At 42.2% G+C, this 19494-nt stretch overlaps 1 protein-coding gene across 4 annotated transcripts in view; it reads right to left on the minus strand.

The window, feature by feature from the left end:
- Positions 1 to 19494, minus strand: part of LOC139364537 (signal-induced proliferation-associated 1-like protein 2) — a 112342-nt gene that overhangs the window by 12779 nt on the left and 80069 nt on the right. For all 4 annotated transcript variants that reach the window (XM_071101345.1, XM_071101344.1, XM_071101346.1 and 1 more), the window contains exons 11-16: positions 14812 to 14961; positions 12728 to 12825; positions 12059 to 12156; positions 10186 to 10604; positions 5983 to 6207; positions 387 to 498 (exon numbers count right to left, since the gene is read on the minus strand). In XM_071101345.1, coding sequence (XP_070957446.1) covers positions 387 to 498; positions 5983 to 6207; positions 10186 to 10604; positions 12059 to 12156; positions 12728 to 12825; positions 14812 to 14961 — 1102 coding nt within the window. The remainder of the gene's footprint in view (positions 1 to 386; positions 499 to 5982; positions 6208 to 10185; positions 10605 to 12058; positions 12157 to 12727; positions 12826 to 14811; positions 14962 to 19494) is intronic.

The raw sequence follows: 19494 nt of genomic DNA on the forward strand, positions 1-19494 counted from the left end.
AGCAATCTGAATGGATTATGTCAAGCGGAGGAAGGAGCCGACTGAAGGAGGGAAGGAAATTGAAGCAAGACACTCATTGTCAGGGGAGGAAATGGCTAACACTACACTAGATAATGCTGTCAGCTCTATTTATTACATTTCTATCTGCGACGTTCAAACATTTCCTTTAACTGAACACAGCCCAGACAGCATACGAATGAACCACAGAGTCAGAGTGAACCAAGTAGAGTGAACTAGTGAACCAAGTAGAGTGTGGAGAAAAACTAGCGGGAGCAGGGGCTCACCTTGCCACGCCCCCCCTCCCCAGGGGGACTGTCGGGCAGCATCATCTTGAACTAGTGAACCAAGTAGAGTGTGGAGAAAAACTAGCGGGAGCAGGGGCTCACCTTGCCACGCCCCCCCTCCCCAGGGGGACTGTCGGGCAGCATCATCTTCAGGAAGGCCTCTCTGGTCAGGCTGGGCTGGACCTGGCTGTCTGCACCCAGCATGGCCCGCAGCCTGCTCCCCAGGGGAGGATGGGGGATGCAATGGAGAACGGGAGGGAGGGGAAGACAAAGAGGCGGAAAAGAGAAAAGAGATCGAGATAGAGATGAGTGAAAAGGGGTTAAATGAAGAACGATGGTAAGGTAGAGAATGTAACGAGACAGTGAGGGTAGAGAGAAAGTGGGGTGGAGAAAGGAGGGAAGAGAGAGATCGGGATGAGAAACGGGCAGAGAGAGGGTGTATATTGGGGGCAACAAAAAAAAAAAAGGTAAGAGAGATGCATTAGAGACAAGCTTATCAGTTTCACTGAAGTTTCTTGTGAAAGCTATTGTACAAGGGTAGGTGGAAGGCAGCCTCTCCTGAACAAAGAACAGGTGTCTAAAATTCCTGGTCAAACGCAGTGCACGACATGTGGAATAGGGGGTCATTTGCACACAAAGGTGCGGTAGAGGGGGCATAGTGACACGTGTGGGAGAGTAAGGACATTACTGAACAGTAAGACCGAAAACAGTAAGACATATATAGAAGCATAAAGCTATCAAAAGTAAGACGAGGCAGCACATTACACTGCTCTTTGGGAAGGACAAAATAATACAACAAGGTCATAAGAAATAAGTATACTACCAGAACTACTGTAAAGGGTTATTGAAAGTTGAATATCAACACACACACACAAACAGGGGGGAGTAATTTATTACAATATGCTGTCCGGAACCATTCAATCACAGTGCTTCAACTGGAGGGCATCTAGTTTGGGGAGTTGCCGTTTCCAGGTAAACACACAGAGTGGGGGTGGGGTGTCACGGAAGGCACAGTTTGCATTGTGTACAGACACCATGCGAATGACAAAGTGGGTAGACTTATTTTACCAGCCCATTTCAACAGGGCTCTGTCCAATATTTATTAAGAACTTACGCACTTAACTTGGAGACTTCCACACAACCAAATGGTGATTTTAAATCTCAAGAAACAGGTAAATATTATATCATCTCAATTTTACAATGTCATTTCTTAGTAAATACAAAGTAAATAGTGGACTGTAAAATAAAGCACACGCAAGAGGTTTATTGAACCAAAGAGGGTTCCGTAAAAGCTAGTGTACCTGGATCTCAGTGTTAGAGTCTTTAGTAGGAAAGACAATACGCCTTCCATTCCACTGATGTAGAAAACCCCAAGTGAAAAAAGGAGGGAAATAATGTACATTGAGATGTAAACAAAAGCTGTATACATGGCTGATATGCAAGCATATTGCGGTCAAAATTGTTATGCTATATGGTCATACCTCAAATGACATTGGCCTTATAAAGCAGACTATGTTATAAAACTGTTACTTTTGTGTTAATTGTTTCTGTACAGGGGTAAGTACACCAACTACTTGTTCTTGCATACATAGTACAAACTAATTACATACAGTGGGGCAAAAAAGTATTTTGTCAGCCACCAATTGTGCAAGTTCTCCCACTTAAAAAGATGAGAGAGGCCTGTAACTTTCATCATAGGTACACTTCAACTATGACAGACAAAATTAGATTTTTTTTTCTCCAGAAAATCACATTGTAGAATTTTTAATGAATTTATTTGCAAATTAAATATTTGCAAAAGTTTATCTCAATACTTTGTTATATACCCTTTGTTGGCAATGACAGAGGTCAAACGTTTTCTGTAAGTCTTCACAAGGTTTTCACACACTGTTGCTGGTATTTTGGCCCATTCCTCCATGCAGATCTCCTCTAGAGCAGTAATGTTTTGGGGCTGTTGCTGAGCAACACGGACTTTCAACTCCCTCCCAAGATTTTCTATGGGGTTGAGATCTGGAGACTGGCTAGGCCACTCCAGGACCTTGAAATGCTTCTTACGAAGCCACTCCTTCGTTGCCCGGGCGGTGTGTTTGGGATCATTGTCATGCTGAAAGACCCAGCCACGTTTCATCTTCAATGCCCTTGCTGATGGAAGGAGGTTTTCACTCAAAATCTCACGATACATGGCCCCATTCATTCTTTCCTTTACACGGATCAGTCGTACTGGTCCCTTTGCAGAAAATCAGCCCCAAAGCATGATGTTTCCACCCCCATGCTTCACAGTAGGTATGGTGTTCTTTGGATGCAACTCAGCATTCTTTGTCCTCCAAACACGACGAGTTGAGTTTTTACCAAAAAGTTATATTTTGGTTTCATCTGACCATATGACATTCTCCCAATCTTATTCTGGATCATTTAAATGCTCTCTAGCAAACTTCAGACGGGCCTGGACATGTACTGGCTTAAGCAGGGGGACACGTCTGGCACTGCCGGATTTGAGTCCCTGGCGGCATAGTGCGTTACTAATGGTAGGCTTTGTTACTTTGGTCCCAGCTCTCTGCAGGTCATTCACTAGGTCCCCCCGTGTGGTTCTGGGATTTTTGCTCACCGTTCTTGTGATCATTTTGACCCCAAGGGGTGAGATCTTGTGTGGAGCCCCATATCGAGGGAGATTATCAGTGGTCTTCTATGTCTTCCATTTCCTAATAATTGCTCCCACAGTTGATTTCTTCAAACCAAGCTGCTTACCGATTGCAGATTCAGTCTTCCCAGCCTGGTGCAGGTCTACAATTTTGTTTCTGGTGTCCTTTGACAGCTCTTTGATCTTGGCCATAGTGGAGTTTGGAGTGTGACTGTTTGAGGTTGTGGACAGGTGTCTTTTATACTGATAACAAGTTCAAACAGGTGCCATTAATACAGGTAACGAGTGGAGGACAGAGGAGCCTCTTAAAGAAGAAGTTACAGGTCTGTGAGAGCCAGAAATCTTGCTTGTTTGTAGGTTACCAAATACTTATTTTCCACCATAATTTGCAAATAAATTCATAAAAAATCCTACAATGTGATTTTCTGGATTTTCTTTTCATTTTTTCTGTCATAGTTGAAGTGTACCTATGATGAAAATTACAGGCCTCTCATCTTTTTAAGTGGGAGAACTTGCACAATTGGTGGCTGACTAAATACTTTTTTGCCCCACTGTATCTACTGCAGCCCGAATCTTCCATATACAACAGCCGTTCTGCCAGTCACATTCTGTTAAAGGTCCCCAAAGCACAATTGGTGGCTGACTAAATACTTTTTTGCCCCACTGTAATAGCTACCTTGGAATAAGGCCAATGTAAAGTGGTGATAAAAATACTGCTCTACTCTTAACCTCCACAAATCATAAACATTACAATGAAACCTGCCATGATATAATATAACAACAAAAGAATGACAACTATCCACAAATGCTATTTCTACACTATATATACAAAAGTATGTGGTCACTCACCATTTTAAATGAGTGGATTCGGCTATTTCAGCCACAGTTGTTGCTGACAGGTGTACAAAAATGTAGCACACAACCATGCAATCTCCATAGACAAACATTGGCAGTAGAATGGCTGAAGAGCCATTTACTGAAGAGCTCAGTAACTTTCATCATAGGATGTCACATTTCTTTCCTGCTAGAGCTGCACCGGGCAACTGTAAGTGCTGTTATTGTGAAGTGGAAACGTCTAGGAGCAACATCGGCTCAGCCGAAGTGGTAGGCCACACAAGCTCACAGAAGGGGACCCCCGAGTGCTGAAACCTCGGTTGCAACACTCACTACCGAGCTCCAAACTGCCTCTGGATGAAACATCAGCACAAGAACGGTTTGTCTGGAGCTTCATAAAATGGGTTTCCATGGCAAAGCAGACGCACACAAGCCTAAGATCACCATGCACAATGCAAAGCGTTGGCAGGAGTGGTGTAAAGCTCACCGCCATTGGACTCTGCAGCAGTGGAAATGCTTTCTCTGGAATGATGACTCACCCTTCACCGATGGATGTGGAATATCTTTCCTTCTTAATGCGTTTGAGACAATCAGTTGTGTTGTGACAAGGTAGGGGTGGGTACACAGAAGAAGGCCCTATTTGGTAAAAGACCAAATCCATATTATGGAAAGAACAGCTCAAATAAGCAAAGAGAAACGACAGTCCATCATTGCTTTAAGACATGAAGGTCAGTCAATGAGGAACATTTCAAGAACTTCGAAAGTTTCTTCAAGTGTCATCGCAAAAACCATCAAGCGCTATGATGAAACTGGCTCTCATGAGGACCGCCACAGGAAAGGAAGACCCAGAGTTACCTCTGCTGCAGAGGATAAGTTCATTACAGTTAATTCCATAAATTAACTTTCAACAAGGCACACCTGTTAATTGAAACGCATTCCAGGTGACTACCTCTTGAAGTGCAAAGCTGTAATCAAGGTGTAGGGTGGCTACCTTGAAGAATCTTACATGTAAAATATATTTTGATTTGTTTAACACTTTTTTGGTTATTACATGATTCCATATGTGTTATGTCATAGTTTTGATGTCTTCACTATTATTCTACAATGTAGAAAATAGTCAAAATAAAAAAAAAAACGTTCACAATTGAAAAAAAATGTGTATTAGAAATTATGCAGACAATTACATTGATGGAAGCTATGCTCGCAGGGCGCCAGTTGGGGAAACATGTTCTAGATTAATCATACTTCACCATCTAGCAGTCTGACGGACCAATCTGGGTTTGGTAGATGCCAGGACAACGCTACCTGCCCCAATGCATAGAGCCAATTATAACGTTTGTGGAGGAGGAATTATGGTCTGGGGCTGTTTTTCATGGTTCGGAAGCAAGTCCCAGCAGCAATGTTCCAACATCTAGTGGAAAGCCTTCCCAGAAGAGTGGAGGCTGTTATAGCAGCAAAAGGGGGACCAACTCCATATTAACGCCCATGATTTTGGAATGAGATGTTCGACGAGCAGGTCTCCACATACCTTTTTTCATGTAGTGTAGCTGCAGCAATCCAAACTTGTTTTGTATTATCTATGTGCAGTCCCATCTTAAATTATATGTTTATTTTGGGGGCTCTTTTCCCACTACGAAGACTGTTTTGTGAACTGAAAATATCAGAAAAGGTTGCACTAGCCGATGGACACTTGACACTAGCTAAATGAGAGACTGTACTCGAGAACACTGCTTCAACTCCTACTTATCAATAAGATGGGACATGTGTCAAGAGGATTCTGTCAGAGCATCAAGTAATCAGAGGTTACTTTTAATATGGCTGTCCCCTTTGATCAGAACCTGCCTAAAATGGGGGCCTTTGGTCCTGTTGAAAAGGTGGCAAGCCATACTAATCAAAGCAGGCAGTTTGTCAGCTCGCCATCTTTCTTTCCAGTTCAGTTAACTTAACCAAGAAAGACCGTCAACCTGGCCAAAGGCTAGCAGGAAAGTACTAGTAAAGTTGACACGCGTACGCACTTGTGGCTTCTTTATTAAAATAGGACGATGGGGTTTATTTCAACGGGTTACGTAGAGTCGAGGCTGAAATCGTGTCAGTCTGGCAGGGAGAAAAAGTATGTGTGGCACTGGCAACTATTATGATGCTATAGAGCATATTGACAGCGCTCTAGGAGCAAGTTACATGTCCAAGTAAGAATACAACCGCACAAAACACTGCTTATTTTCTCACCCGTAGTCTTTTGGCCTGCCCAGATCCTCCATTGGAGAGCCATCCACGGCTTTCTTCCAGCCAATCAGATACTCTTTGCCTGGTGATTGGCGGGCGTGGATGGGATCATTAAGCCCCGCCCCTGTCACCGTGCCGCCGGAGGAGACGATGTAGACTTTGGAGGAGTCGACCGAGGTGGAGGTCTTAGGACCACGTTCCGAGGGGCTGCCTGAGTGCCGCGAGCCACTAGGAAAACCGAGACAGAAACATGTGATCACAGTTGGCCAATTACGTCAAATATGAGTGGCTAGCAAAAATCCAAGGTTTGGGATCAGTCCATTTTATATCAGTAAAGTCAGGGGATAATCAGGAGGGATAAGTATGCCTCCTGAACTGAACTGACCCAAACCCTGCTACCCATATCAGTGGTTCTCCTCACGATGGGCTCTGTGTGGTTCTCGGAGCAGGTTTTGATCCTAACTCCTATGACTCCACTAGCCTACTTCAGCAGAATTCATGCCAACCCTGCCTATGCGGACAACATAGTGATACGAATTGGGGCATGATGATACTGCACTGTTGCCGCTGGCAGCGAAGGGCAAATGTGTCACACCTCATTAAATGCTGCTTTGTTCCCACTGCGGGGGGAGGCAGGATCATGCCATGGCCACAGTGAGCCTGCCACAACATGGCAGACCGGTCGTCAACCTTTTAGCATAATCTTGTTCCCAGACACTTTCACCCCAAATGCACAAAGAGTCTGGTGGACCAACGCGTCAAACTTAGCCTTTGTTAGCCAATACAGAGAGCCTGGAGAAACTCCCAGCGCAGGCATTGGTTTAAATAGGCTTAATCTACCAACCAATCATCTCCCAGAACGCTTTCCCCTTCACTATCCCCCGTATACTAGCACACCACAAGCACAGAGCCACGCCTCGCAGTCAGGTGATTCGCTAAAATTCAATTACAAATACTTTACTCAGTAGAGCACTCCCATAGAATTCTATGGCCACTCCCATTAAGGCCAATTTAGAGTGGTTGATATCCCAGGATTATATAGGCTGGGCACAATAGCCAGAGGATGAGGTTACTTTTATTCCGGTAGGAAACTGCACTTTGGCTCATCCAGTCTGACTTAAAATGGAGAACCTGATGTCACCGCTGAGCCTGGCACAGCATGAAAATGAAGACTATATCTGGTCTACCTGACCCCAAAATGGAGGTACTGGTGTCACCTCTCAGCCTGGCCCAGCAGGAAACTGCAGACTATATCTGGTCTACCTGACCCCAAAATGGAGGTACTGGTGTCACCTCTCAGCCTGGCCCAGCAGGAAAATGAAGACTATATCTGGTCTACCTGACCCCAAAATGGAGGTACTGGTGTCACCTCTCAGCCTGGCCCAGCAGGAAACTGCAGACTATATCTGGTCTACCTGACCCCAAAATGGAGGTACTGGTGTCACCTCTCAGCCTGGCCCAGCAGGAAACTGCAGACTATATCTGGTCTACCTGACCCCAAAATGGAGGTACTGGTGTCACCTCTCAGCCTGGCTCAGCAGGAAACTGCAGACTGGTCTACCTGACCCCAAAATGGAGGTACTGGTGTCACCTCTCAGCCTGGCCCAGCAGGAAACTGCAGACTATATCTGGTCTACCTGACCCCAAAATGGAGGTACTGGTGTCACCTCTCAGCCTGGCCCAGCAGGAAACTGCAGACTATATCTGGTCTACCTGACCCCAAAATGGAGGTACTGGTGTCACCTCTCAGTCTGGCCCAGCAGGAAACTGCAGAGTTGGGCAGGAAACTGTCTACGCCGTTTCATTCTGTCTGATCCAAAAATGAAGGACATGAAATGTTGGAAAGGTAACCTTGACTCCAGGCTACTGTGCACAAACTTCGGAGAGGACGTGCGAGAATAATGGATTGGGAATCTGGTGGGGAGATTGTGATGATGACACCGGTGGTTTCTGCTTAGTCGCTGGCTAAAGTAGGTTAGCTGGCTACTTTAGCTGCGTCATTATCGATGGGATGTGCCCAGTGTCTATGTGAATTAATAAAACAATCTATTGTGCAGGCACAGAAATGACCTATTTAGCCTTACTCACAGTAATGGACTGGCCATCTGGAGCACCGAAATGGCTAACACTAGAGAATCATGTCAGCTCTATTTATTACATTTACATCTGCAACGTTCCAAACATTTCCTTTCACTGAACACAGCATACGAATGAACCAGAGAGTCGGAGTGATAGTGAACCAAGGAGTGTGGAGAAAAACTAGAAGGAGCAGGGGCTCCCGTTCACGAGAAGTTGAGCTATCTATCAAGAGAAGTCCACCCAGGAAAACTCCCAAATCAACATGAAAAAGTAACACCACCACACAAAAGAAACGCCGGAAAGTTAGGGGACAGTGCCAAAGCTAACGTCAACGTGCATGTAAGCCCATTCCGAGGAGGATGCCACAGCCCCGGGTCATTGCCTAGCAGAAGAAGACAGCGACAGCATAGTTGACGATTGTGAGCCTAGCACCAGCAAAAGTCAGTGCAGCCGAAGCGCTTAGGCAATGGGGATCCAGGGCAGGGAGGGAGACATGGGTAACACAACATCAATATTGGGAAAACTAACTAGGCTAACTAACTATACCAGCAACATGATACCAGCCAGACCGTTTCTTGATTAATGTACATGCCAGCCGTGGTCATTTCAAGCCCTATTCCTCAACTTTTGTTGAATAGGAACAACAACATATGATTTCATATTTGAATCACATTTTTATTATGTACTTGAGCTTGTGTCTTTAAAAGTGAGTACAGCTCGGCAATTGATAACTATTTTTTTACCTGAAAGGTGCGATCTTTATCTTTCTTGGAGTATGCGGCATTACTAGCTATTGTTTTTGGCACTCATGATAAATAATTACTTTTGGGAATGTATATTTAGGCGGAATTCTACATTTTTACATTACATTCAACAGGTTCATGTTTGTTTGAAGCCCTACAATTGACATTAGTCAAATCAAATCAAACTTTATTGGTCACATACACATATTTAGCAGATGTTATTGCGGGTGTAGTGAAATGCTTGAAAAGGCAGCCTTTGACCTAGCACAGCTGCCTTTTATTTATACATTTTATGATGATTAATTCTGACTAAACCTATTGCTTCCACTATGTTGTTATATTTATAGTCTGTAGCTAAAACAACTATGAATTACAACTGAATGGTTGTGCTAAGCTAGAGGACAGTGAGCTGCTGAGAAAACTGCTCGTCCAATAAGGTAGCCAGGACATATTTTTCTATAACTTGCTTACTTACCATTCTCTTTACGCCCAAATTTGGTGTGTCTTTTTCTGGTTCACTGTGCTGTCTGTAGTAGTGTTGTCTACTGCTTTGACAGAGTGAAGCCAGCCAGCCCTCTCTGAAAACTAGCCAGCCAGTGCTCTGTCTCACTGAGTATTCTAGCTACTATATATCTTCTCCGTTTTATTCTAGGCTTCAGATGATGGGATGTTGTTCAATCATGACAATTTCAGTATGTGTTCTGTAGAACTCCTTTAACAGCGTACAGCGTGTTCTGTAGCACTCTGAAAATAGTACTGCATTAGTGTACAATAGCTGTGATGCAGCTAGGTGGTGGTATTAGGGGCTGGTGTGTGTACGTGTGTGCGTAGGCGGTGGAGTATCCGAGGACTGGTTGTGGTGGGGCAGTCTGCGTCAAAATCCAGGGCCGTTTTTATGTCCTAGTCCGTCCCTGCTTACTCATCATGATAATGTGTAATGTGTACATGCCTAGAGCAAAAATAACTCACATCCAATAATGACAGACACTGAAAACATGGGCAGTTTGACCTCACATTACTTAGCCTGATGATGTGTTTGAGCATTGCCTGTGGTTGAATTGGAATGAAAAAGGTACCAGTACTGATTTACATTTTCCAGTACCAGGGTTCATTTTAGAGTGAATATTCTACAAGAGGTGCCGATGATCAAGCAGAATAACATGTCAGATGCTGCTACTGCGTAACTGTGAGTCGTTGTCAACAATTCAAGTGCTGGTCATTGGTCAGATAAAAGGGATCCAGTCAGCCTCTTGGTGTATGGTGATGTTGCCCCTAGACACTGATCATGGGTCAGTTTGGCGGTTTCCCCACTAATGTATTGGGAGAGTGGAAGCTGATCCTAGATCTGTCATTTGGGGAACTTTATTTTGAAGCTACACCTTACCTGGACATGGAGGAAATCTCACTCAGGTCGCCCAGGCTCCCGTCCGTTACGTGCCCAGCCGAAGTGGCCTGGGTGCTATAGCCTTGTGACGTCAATCCTCCTTCCGGCGTCCCCGCTCCATGGTAACCCCCCGCCCCGTGGTACTCCAGCACCCACTGTTCCCCTCGGGCATTCTGGGGGACTGGCCGGCCAGCCGAGACCCCCGGTACACCACCTCCGCCGCAGCCGGGTAGAGGGGGAGGTGGCGGGGGCATGCAAGGTGCCGTGTCGATGCCGCTGTCGGTAGACGCGCCCTTGATGTAGATGAGGCCCAGGGCATCGGGGTCCATGGGGTCACCAGAGCCAAAGCGCTTGTCGTCGCTGCTGCCGCTGGAGGCATTGCTGGAGAGCGTGTTGCTGCTGGAGTGGCTGGAGCCAGACTGGGGGAAGAGATGGCGATCAAAACACAACAACAGTTAGTGGTTAGCAGCATTCATTTGTGTCTGAAAATTAGTGGTTAAATCCTTGCTTCGTCCATTCTTGTTTTCTCAGTTCCTCTGAAAGAGCATTGGAGTAAAGGATCCAAGACCTCGCCCTCCGACCTCCAATGACCTTTGAGAGGAATTGAGGAAACAAGGATTCGGCAGCTAGTATACATAGGCTGTGTGTCCTTACACCACAATTCAATCAAATCTTAAATAAAATCGGAAAAACACATTGTGTCAGTTTATTCACTGGTTCAGAATGTATTGACCCCTTAACTTGAGAATTATGAAATTGGGGCCCTGGAAATGTTTGGTACAATTTACTATTGTAATTACTCATTGTTACAATGTATTTACAGCAGTAAATTACTCTACTCCTAACCCTAATCTAATCCACCAAGTCGTGTGGGAAAATGACCAACGTACCACTTCACAGGCCTTTTAGTGTAACAAAACTGCATTTCAGTTAAAACATAATTTTCTTGTTGCTAGACTATATGTGGTTTGGACTTTAAACCATTCGCATTTTGATTTAATAGAGCTATCCAGTCAATGAGCTTCCTACTCCTGTTAAGAGAGCTATATTCATAGCCGACTTGGGTCCCATTTCAACTACACCGTAGTAAAATAAATTATTCCCGAAGCTGCAATTAATTGAAAATCCCATAAACCAAGCCATTCCAAATGGGTTAGGAGGGCATATGAAACTTTAATGCGCTCTGCATAGGAGACAAGTACATTCTACCCCTCTTTCTGTTTATCCAGGGCCAATTGTTGGGAAGCTTCCTCATTTGTAGTAACACTAATGAAAAATAAACAACGCACATTAATCGATATTCACCATGCGTCGCCATTACTTGCAATACACTTTTACAGCTGGGTAACCAAGCCGTTCTCTACTGCTATAGGTGTGACCCTAAAGATCAGATGACTATACGTACGGTATCACGACCCATCTGTCTAGGGTGTCGTGTTGCGGTCCAAACCCGAAGACCATGCATGTTGCTGGTAGGGTATAAGGTGCTCTGCGAGCGCATAGCTAGGTCTACCAAAGCCTTTATCGACTGACGGGACTCCTATGGGATACGTTCACCAAATGGCCATGATGTTCTGTCATTGGATGACATCAATGCTTTCATATGAAACATTTGATTGGTTAAGGTATTCCTTTGTTTATTTAAAGGGTCTTACGACTAACTGATTTTGTCCTGAAAAAAAAAGTGTTCCAAGACACACTTTCCATTGATGCTCAAATGTAGGCATATGTATTGCATGAGATGACATAGACGCAACAACAAGCTAACCCAAATCCAGCATGACAAGAAAAAAGCGTTACAGTGTAAAATTACATTTAACCTGGCAACCCTCAATAAACATTAAGATAACTCTTTCCAAGTATGAGTACTCACATGTTGGTATTTATTGGGGGAGTCCTTTGCTCCTGGTCTCGGCTGGCTTCTCTCCCTCATGTTCAGAATCTTTGTGGAGGGATGGTGCCACTTGGCCTCTGCAAAAGAGGAATAAGACCATTTGTGAATTTTTTTTTTTTTTAGATATCATTTTCTCATTAAAATACTTGTGGTGCAATTTCTATGATTATTGTCCACCAGAGTTGATGTCAGGAACTATTATATATTCACTAGGAACCAAACCGATTGAAGTGGGGAGGGACTACCTAAATGTGTCCAATAAGAAACGCCTGTTTTCCTTTCCCTAGTTGCCATTACTGGCATTTTTTCAATGCAGTTCGTGAAATGCCAAAAAATGAATTGGAATGGCAGTTATTTGGTCATTCTATTTTGTGTTATAGGCTATGCAAGCGCATTTGTCATTTGTTGACATCACAACATGACACATTTGATAACACTTAATGTGAATGACAATCGTGAATCTGTAAGAATGACAGTTAATATTGCTTTCTGTTTTGTCTGTCTCCAGCTGACCAATTCGCTAAAGTGCATTTCTACTGACAGGCGAGTGAGTCTCTTTCATAGCACAGTTGATAATGATGATGAAAATGATATTGGTGAAACATGATGCTTATGATGGTGCTGGTGATGAAGAAGAGTAACTCATACCTGCAGATCTGGTCCTCTCCAGCTTGGGCTCCCTCTCTCTCCGGCCCTCTCCCTCCTTGTCGCTCGGCTGGTCCAGGAGCAGTGCAGGGGACTGGCATCTACAGGTGCACGAAAGAAGGATATGACAAAGCTAGCGGTATCAGCAAACTGGTTTAAAATCTTCAAAAGTGGGAGGAAATATATGACGTCTTTGCTGAACATTCTAACCATGAAGACAATCAGTGACGCACAGGTCAGCCATTTTTTTTTTTTATTTGCCCAAACAAACTCAGTTAACTGAACCCGCACCTGAATGATCCAATGTAGAGCTGCCAGTTCTTATTACAAGGGTTGGCAACTCTTGTCCTGGAGTGATGTAGGAACTTCAAATGTTTTTGATTTAACCGACCTGGATGACCAGGTGTTTTGCATTTAGACAATCATTTAACTGACCATTTTACCTCAGTTGGTCAGGTGTGGTACCTAATCGGAGAAAAATCCTGCGGCACTCCAAGAACAGGGTTGCCTACCCATGCCTTACCTAATCACAACTGTATCAACTTTCAATGCAATAATTTTGTCAAATGAGAACTGTTGTCCTAAACTCAGGCCTCAAAGAGAAAAGAGAATGCTAACCAGCATAGCATGGCTCCCAAACATTACAATTGAGAAAATGTGTTCAAATTATAGTCTTCTCCCACAGCATCCTCAATGCTTTGCCATTGCTTTAGAACCTTTTAAGTGCATTGTAATACTTATCAACCCCACTTCCTGCTTTTCACACCACTGGCCATTGTTTCACTGTTTCTCACCACTTGGCTAGTCGCACTGAGCTATTTCAAACCTTTCCCTTGGTGTGTAACAGTATCCGTTAAGCTGCGGCCGCCCAGACACATTTCCACAACGGATGCTGTGGGGATATTGAAGGAATGCCTTACAACCTGAGAGCCAGGGTCCGGCTGGGGCCTCTGGCCTGGTGACTATAACCTGGTCTGGACTGCCGGAGGTCAAGGAATTGGGGTCCTGGAAGAACCAGGATGGGGGGGTAGTAATGGTATCGTTTTGTGCTAGATAGAGGAGATGGCCTATCATATGACACAACTGGTCCCACTACATATACTGAATGTATGGGTCACTGTATTGAATATATACACTATGCTGAATATATGGGCCGATGTACTGAATATAAACACTACACTGATTTTTCTGCATTGTTTGGTCTTTGGTGTTTTAGGCTGGGTATCTGTAAAGTACTCTGTGACAACAGCTGAGGGATAAAGGGCTTTTAAAATAAATGTGATTGAATTTGATTGATTCATATACAGTATGAGTCACTGTGAATGCTGAACAGTTATGAAAATGGCTTTGGATACAAATGCTAAATGACCATAGTATTGTTATAGTCCTCTTTCTCTGTAGATTATGTGCCATCTACAGTATGCCCAGGAGGGAATAGTCTGGTTTAAAGGAGTATAAATATGGATTGAACTTTCGATGTAAATATATAGCCTGTAGCATTATTTATATGAATTTGAATTGTGCATTATTATGTGTTTCTATATATTATGTACTTTGTCTTTTTAAGCACATGACCAAATTCATTTCCCCCTGTTGTGATAATAAAGTTGATCTAATCTAGGAGCAAAGAAAAGCACCTAATTGCATTTTATTAGATGACAGCCATCTCTCCCATTTATTTGTGCTTGGGGTCTGTAGACTTCTCCTAATGCTCATAGCTGTAGGCCTATCTGTAACCGGGACACACAACAGATGCCATCAAATATGGACTTGATTATATTGAGAAAGTAAACATCCAATAAACTTTGATTTTGGACTAAACTATCCCTTTAAACAGAATGGTGGGCGGGGTTTCCACTTTTGCTACTATTTCATTGGCACCATTGCCCCAGACAAGCTAAATCAAGCGCAGATACAGTATTTGAATATAATTGTATTCAAACCCAGTCTGCTGTGTACGTAACTCTCCATGGAAGGGTGAGGCTTGAGGTTGAGAGTTTCCTAAAATGTACACCGTAGTTGTCCTAAAATATACACCCTAGCTGTCATAAAATGTGCACCGCAGCACTGTGCTCTAATGCACTTACCCGTTAATGCATCCCGCCTTCTGGGACCAGGTGCCACAGGGTCCGGGGTCACTGGACGTGGACTGGTTGCTGGGGGAGCTGCAGTACAGTTGTCCTGGTTCCCGACTGCTACAGGAGGCCGTAGGGGAGATCTCATATTCCTGCAGTACCCTGAAAAAACACAAAAATAACATTTAGGGGACATGTAACCAAAATGGGCCTCAACCGCTAAAGTGCCCCACCTGTAGGCTACAGCGCCAATGGCCCTATTAAATGGAAAGGGTTAGTTGTTCGTTTGATTCTCAAAAGGGCCACACACTAGGTCTCAGGAAACGATTTGACTGTACCTAGCAGACCAAACTAAATTGGCCACTGGGTGGGTCACTTGGGATAAATGCATCTGCTAAACGACCATGTTATCACTCCTATTATTCTCAGAGTTGTGAAAACAAAATAAAAAGAGCTGTCAAGACAATGTCAGGCGTGTCAATACAACTCATCACCCAGTCTGGACGTATGATGCATGTGCTCCTGATGTTTGTTTGTTTAGTATATCATTATGTGTATTATGCCAAAGGTCAAACTACACAGTGTAGATAAGAACGTTTATATATTTTTAAAAAGGAGGGTTTATACAGACAATACAAATAGTAGGTCAACCGTTATACTGTGATGATAAGTAGTAACTGGACTACTAGAATCCCATCCATTTATGAAGAGTGCTTGGGGAAATACTTGCGGAACATAGCGTAAGTAAGCAGTTAGGCAAGGCGTTATTCTTAGCCTGAACACACTGTTCCAAGCCTCCGGGGCGTGGGAGATGCTCGAGCCTCCGACTCGTGAAACCCGACTCTCCTGCCAGACCGGGAAGAACGCTGAGACCTCGAAAAAAACACGGAATTACACATCATATGGAAAAGCTGAGATGGGATCGTAAATGTGCAATGGAGAAGCTCGCATAATGGAGGTTATATAGGGCAGGGAGGGAGTAAAGGATGAGGAGGTGTGAAAGGGATCTTCAATGCTGCATCTACAGCAGCATTGGAGCAGGCCTGCTTTACAAGGCGTTGGCAGCTGCAAATTGAGTCCCGCTCCCTCTTAATTAGCTGGCAAAACTCCGACTAGGAGTAGAAGCCACAAAGTGTTTGAATTCAAATGATCCCCACACAATAAACATATGCAGTGTCTCCATGTATGTTTCCCTTAGGAAAACATGTCACCTTAATGGTTCCATTGTACAACCTCAGAGTCTATCACGTTTTTTTGTAGAACCCAGGCAAAGTGTTACATATGACAAATATGGTATGGTAAAAGTGTGCGGGAAATGTAATGTTACATAAATCATAACCCAGAAATCAGTTTTTATATTTCCTGCTGGTAACGGTGTGGTGACTCCCGGTACGCTCCACAGTGCAACAGTTTGGGCTGCCTGGCTCATTGCGAACTAATTTGCCAGAATTTTACGTAATTATGAGATAACATTGAAGGTTGTGCAATGTAACAAGAATATTTAGACTTAGGGATGCCACCCGTTACATAAAATACCGAACGGTTCCGTATTCCACTGAAATAATAAACGTTTTGTTTTTTCGAAATGATAGTTTCCGGATTCGACCATATTAATGACCAAAGGCTCGTATTTCTGTGTGTTATTATGTTATAATTAAGTCTGATTTGATAGAGCAGTCTGACTGAGCAGCAGCAGGCCCGTAATCATTCATTCAAACAGCACTTTCGTGCGTTTTGCCAGCAGCTCTTCGCAAGCACAGTTAATGACTTGAAGCCTATCAGCCTAATGGCTGGTGTAACCAATGTGAAATGGCTAGCTAGTTAGCTGGGTGTGTGCTAATACCGTTTCAAACGTCACTCGCTTTTAGATTTGGAGTAGTTATTCCACTTACGTTGCAAGGGCTGCGGCTTTTGTGGGGTGATGGGTAACGATGCTTCGAGTGTGGCTGTTGTCGATGTGTTCCTGGTTCGAGCCCAGGTAGGGGCGAGGAGGGGGACGGAAGCTATACTGTTACACTGGCAATACTATAGTGCCTATAAGAACATCCAATAGTCAAAGGTACAGTGGGGCAAAAAAGTATTTAGTCAGCCACCAATTGTGCAAGTTCTCCCACTTAAAACGATGAGAGAGGCCTGTAATTTTCATCATAGGTACACTTCAACTATGACAGACAAAATGAGAAAAAAAATCCAGAAAATCACATTGTAGGATTTTTAATTAATTTATTTGCAAATTATGGTGGAAAATAAGTATTTGGTCAATAACAAAAGTTTATCTCAATACTTTGTTATATACCCTTTGTTGGCAATGACGGAGGTCAAACGTTTTCTGTAAGTCTTCACAAGGTTTTCACACACTGTTGCTGGTATTTTGACCCATTCCTCCATACAGATCTCCTCTAGAGCACAGACTTTCAACTCCCTCCAAAGATTTTCTATGGTGTTGAGATCTGGAGACTGGCTAAGCCACTCCAGGACCTTGAAAAGCTTCTTACGAAGCCACTCCTTCGTTGCCCGGGCGGTGTGTTTGGGATCATTGTCATGCTGAAAGACCCAGCCACGTTTCATCTTCAATGCCCTTGCTGATGGAAGGAGGTTTTCACTCAAAATCTCACGATACATGGCCCCATTCATTCTTTCCACGGATTAGTCGTCCTGGTCCCTTTGCAGAAAAACAGCCCCAAAGCATGATGTTTCCACCCCCATGCTTCACAGTAGGTATGCTGTTCTTTGGATGCAACATCTTTTTAAGTGGGAGAACTTGCACAATTGGTGGCTGACTAAATACTTTTTTGCCCCACTGTATATGAAATACAAGTGGTATAGAGAGAAATAGTCCTATGAATACTATATTCTACAACCTAAAACCTCTTACCTTGGAAAATTGAAGTCTCATGTTAAAAGGAACCACCAACTTTCATATGTTCTCATGTTCTGAGCAAGGAACTTAAACGTTAGCTTTTTTACATAGCACATATTTTACATGGCACATATTGCATATTAGCACATATTACTTTCTTCTCCAACACATTGTTTTTGCATTATTTAAACCAAATTGAATATGTTTCATTATTTATTTGAGGCTGAATTGATTGTATTGATGTATTATATTAAATTAAAATAAGTGTTAATTCAGTATTATTGTAGTTGTCATTATTACAAATATATATAATATATATATATATATATATATATATTTTACATAAAAACAAAAACAATTGGCCGATTAATTGGCATCGGCTTTTTTGGTCCTCCAATAATCGGTATCGGCGTTGAAAAATCATAATCGGTCGACCTCTAGTTATTATATTAACTGGTCTGGTCCGAAACGTAGACTGAGAAGGCTAGTGTCTTGGAAATACGTGGTCATTTAAAATGTGATATATGTTTTTATTTTCAAGACATTACGGTCACATTGAAAATTCTAACTTGGTTCTAAAATCTTTCCCCCTTAAGCGTAGCACAAAGCGCTAACTAAAACCCACATAATAAAAAAGGACAATGACTAGTTGGTCAGGACTTTAGGTGCACTAAAGCCTTAGATGGAGTTTATCATAGCACCCTGCACTTTATTATGGGCGGCAATTTTAGTACTCATCACTGCATTCTCTACCAGAAAGGTTGTTGGCCCTCTGATGTCATGTAGGTTGATACATTGCTATGTTTTAAGTGGGACTAACATATTCACTAAACTTTCGCCACCCGGTCTCAGGGATGGCGAACTCTGATAATTCCTTTGGTAACTCAGCTTTTAGTTTTCTGGCACCTTATTTTGTGGAACAATCTTTAACATTTTCTTAAATGTGATGTTTAGGGTAGGGTAATTCAGAAAGCTGATTGAGTACCTTATTACTGATGAATGTGTTTGTTTTCTATGACCGTGTTTTCCTTTCTGCTTGCATTTTGTATTTCTATTTTGATGTTGGTATTTTCTGCAATTCAGGGTGTCATCTGTAAAAGAGATCTTGGTTTCAGTATGAATTAGAGGTCGACCGATTATGATTTTTCAACGCCGATACCGATTATTGGAGGACCAAAAAAAGCAGATACCGATTAAATTGGCCGATTTTTATATATATATATATATATATATATATATATATATATATATATATATATATATATATATATATATATATATATATATATATATATATATATATATATATATATTTTATATTTTTTATATATATATAAAAAATATATATATAAAAAAATATATATATATAAAAAAAAAAAATATATATATATATATATATATATATATATATATATATATATATATATATATATATATATATATATAAAAAATATATATATATATATTAAATAAAAATAAATTTAAAAAAAAATATATATATATAACATTTTTGTTGTTGTTTGTAATAATGACAATGATACTGAATGAACACTTATTTAAACTTCATATAATACATCAATAAAATCAATTTAGTGTCAAATAAATAAATTAAACATGTTCAATTTTGTTTAAATAATGCAAAAACAAAGTGTTGGAGAAGTAAAAGTGCAATATGTGCCAAGTAAAAAAGCTAACGTTTAAGTTCCTTGCTCAGAACATGAGAACATATGAAAGCTGGTGGTTCCTTTTAATAGTCTTCAATATTCCCAGTTAAGAAGTTTTAGGTTGTAGTTATTATAGGACTATTTCTCTCTATACCATTTGTATTTCATATA

The sequence above is a fragment of the Oncorhynchus clarkii genome, chromosome 13, assembly GCF_045791955.1.
Source record: "Oncorhynchus clarkii lewisi isolate Uvic-CL-2024 chromosome 13, UVic_Ocla_1.0, whole genome shotgun sequence".
Lineage (NCBI taxonomy): Eukaryota > Metazoa > Chordata > Actinopteri > Salmoniformes > Salmonidae > Oncorhynchus > Oncorhynchus clarkii.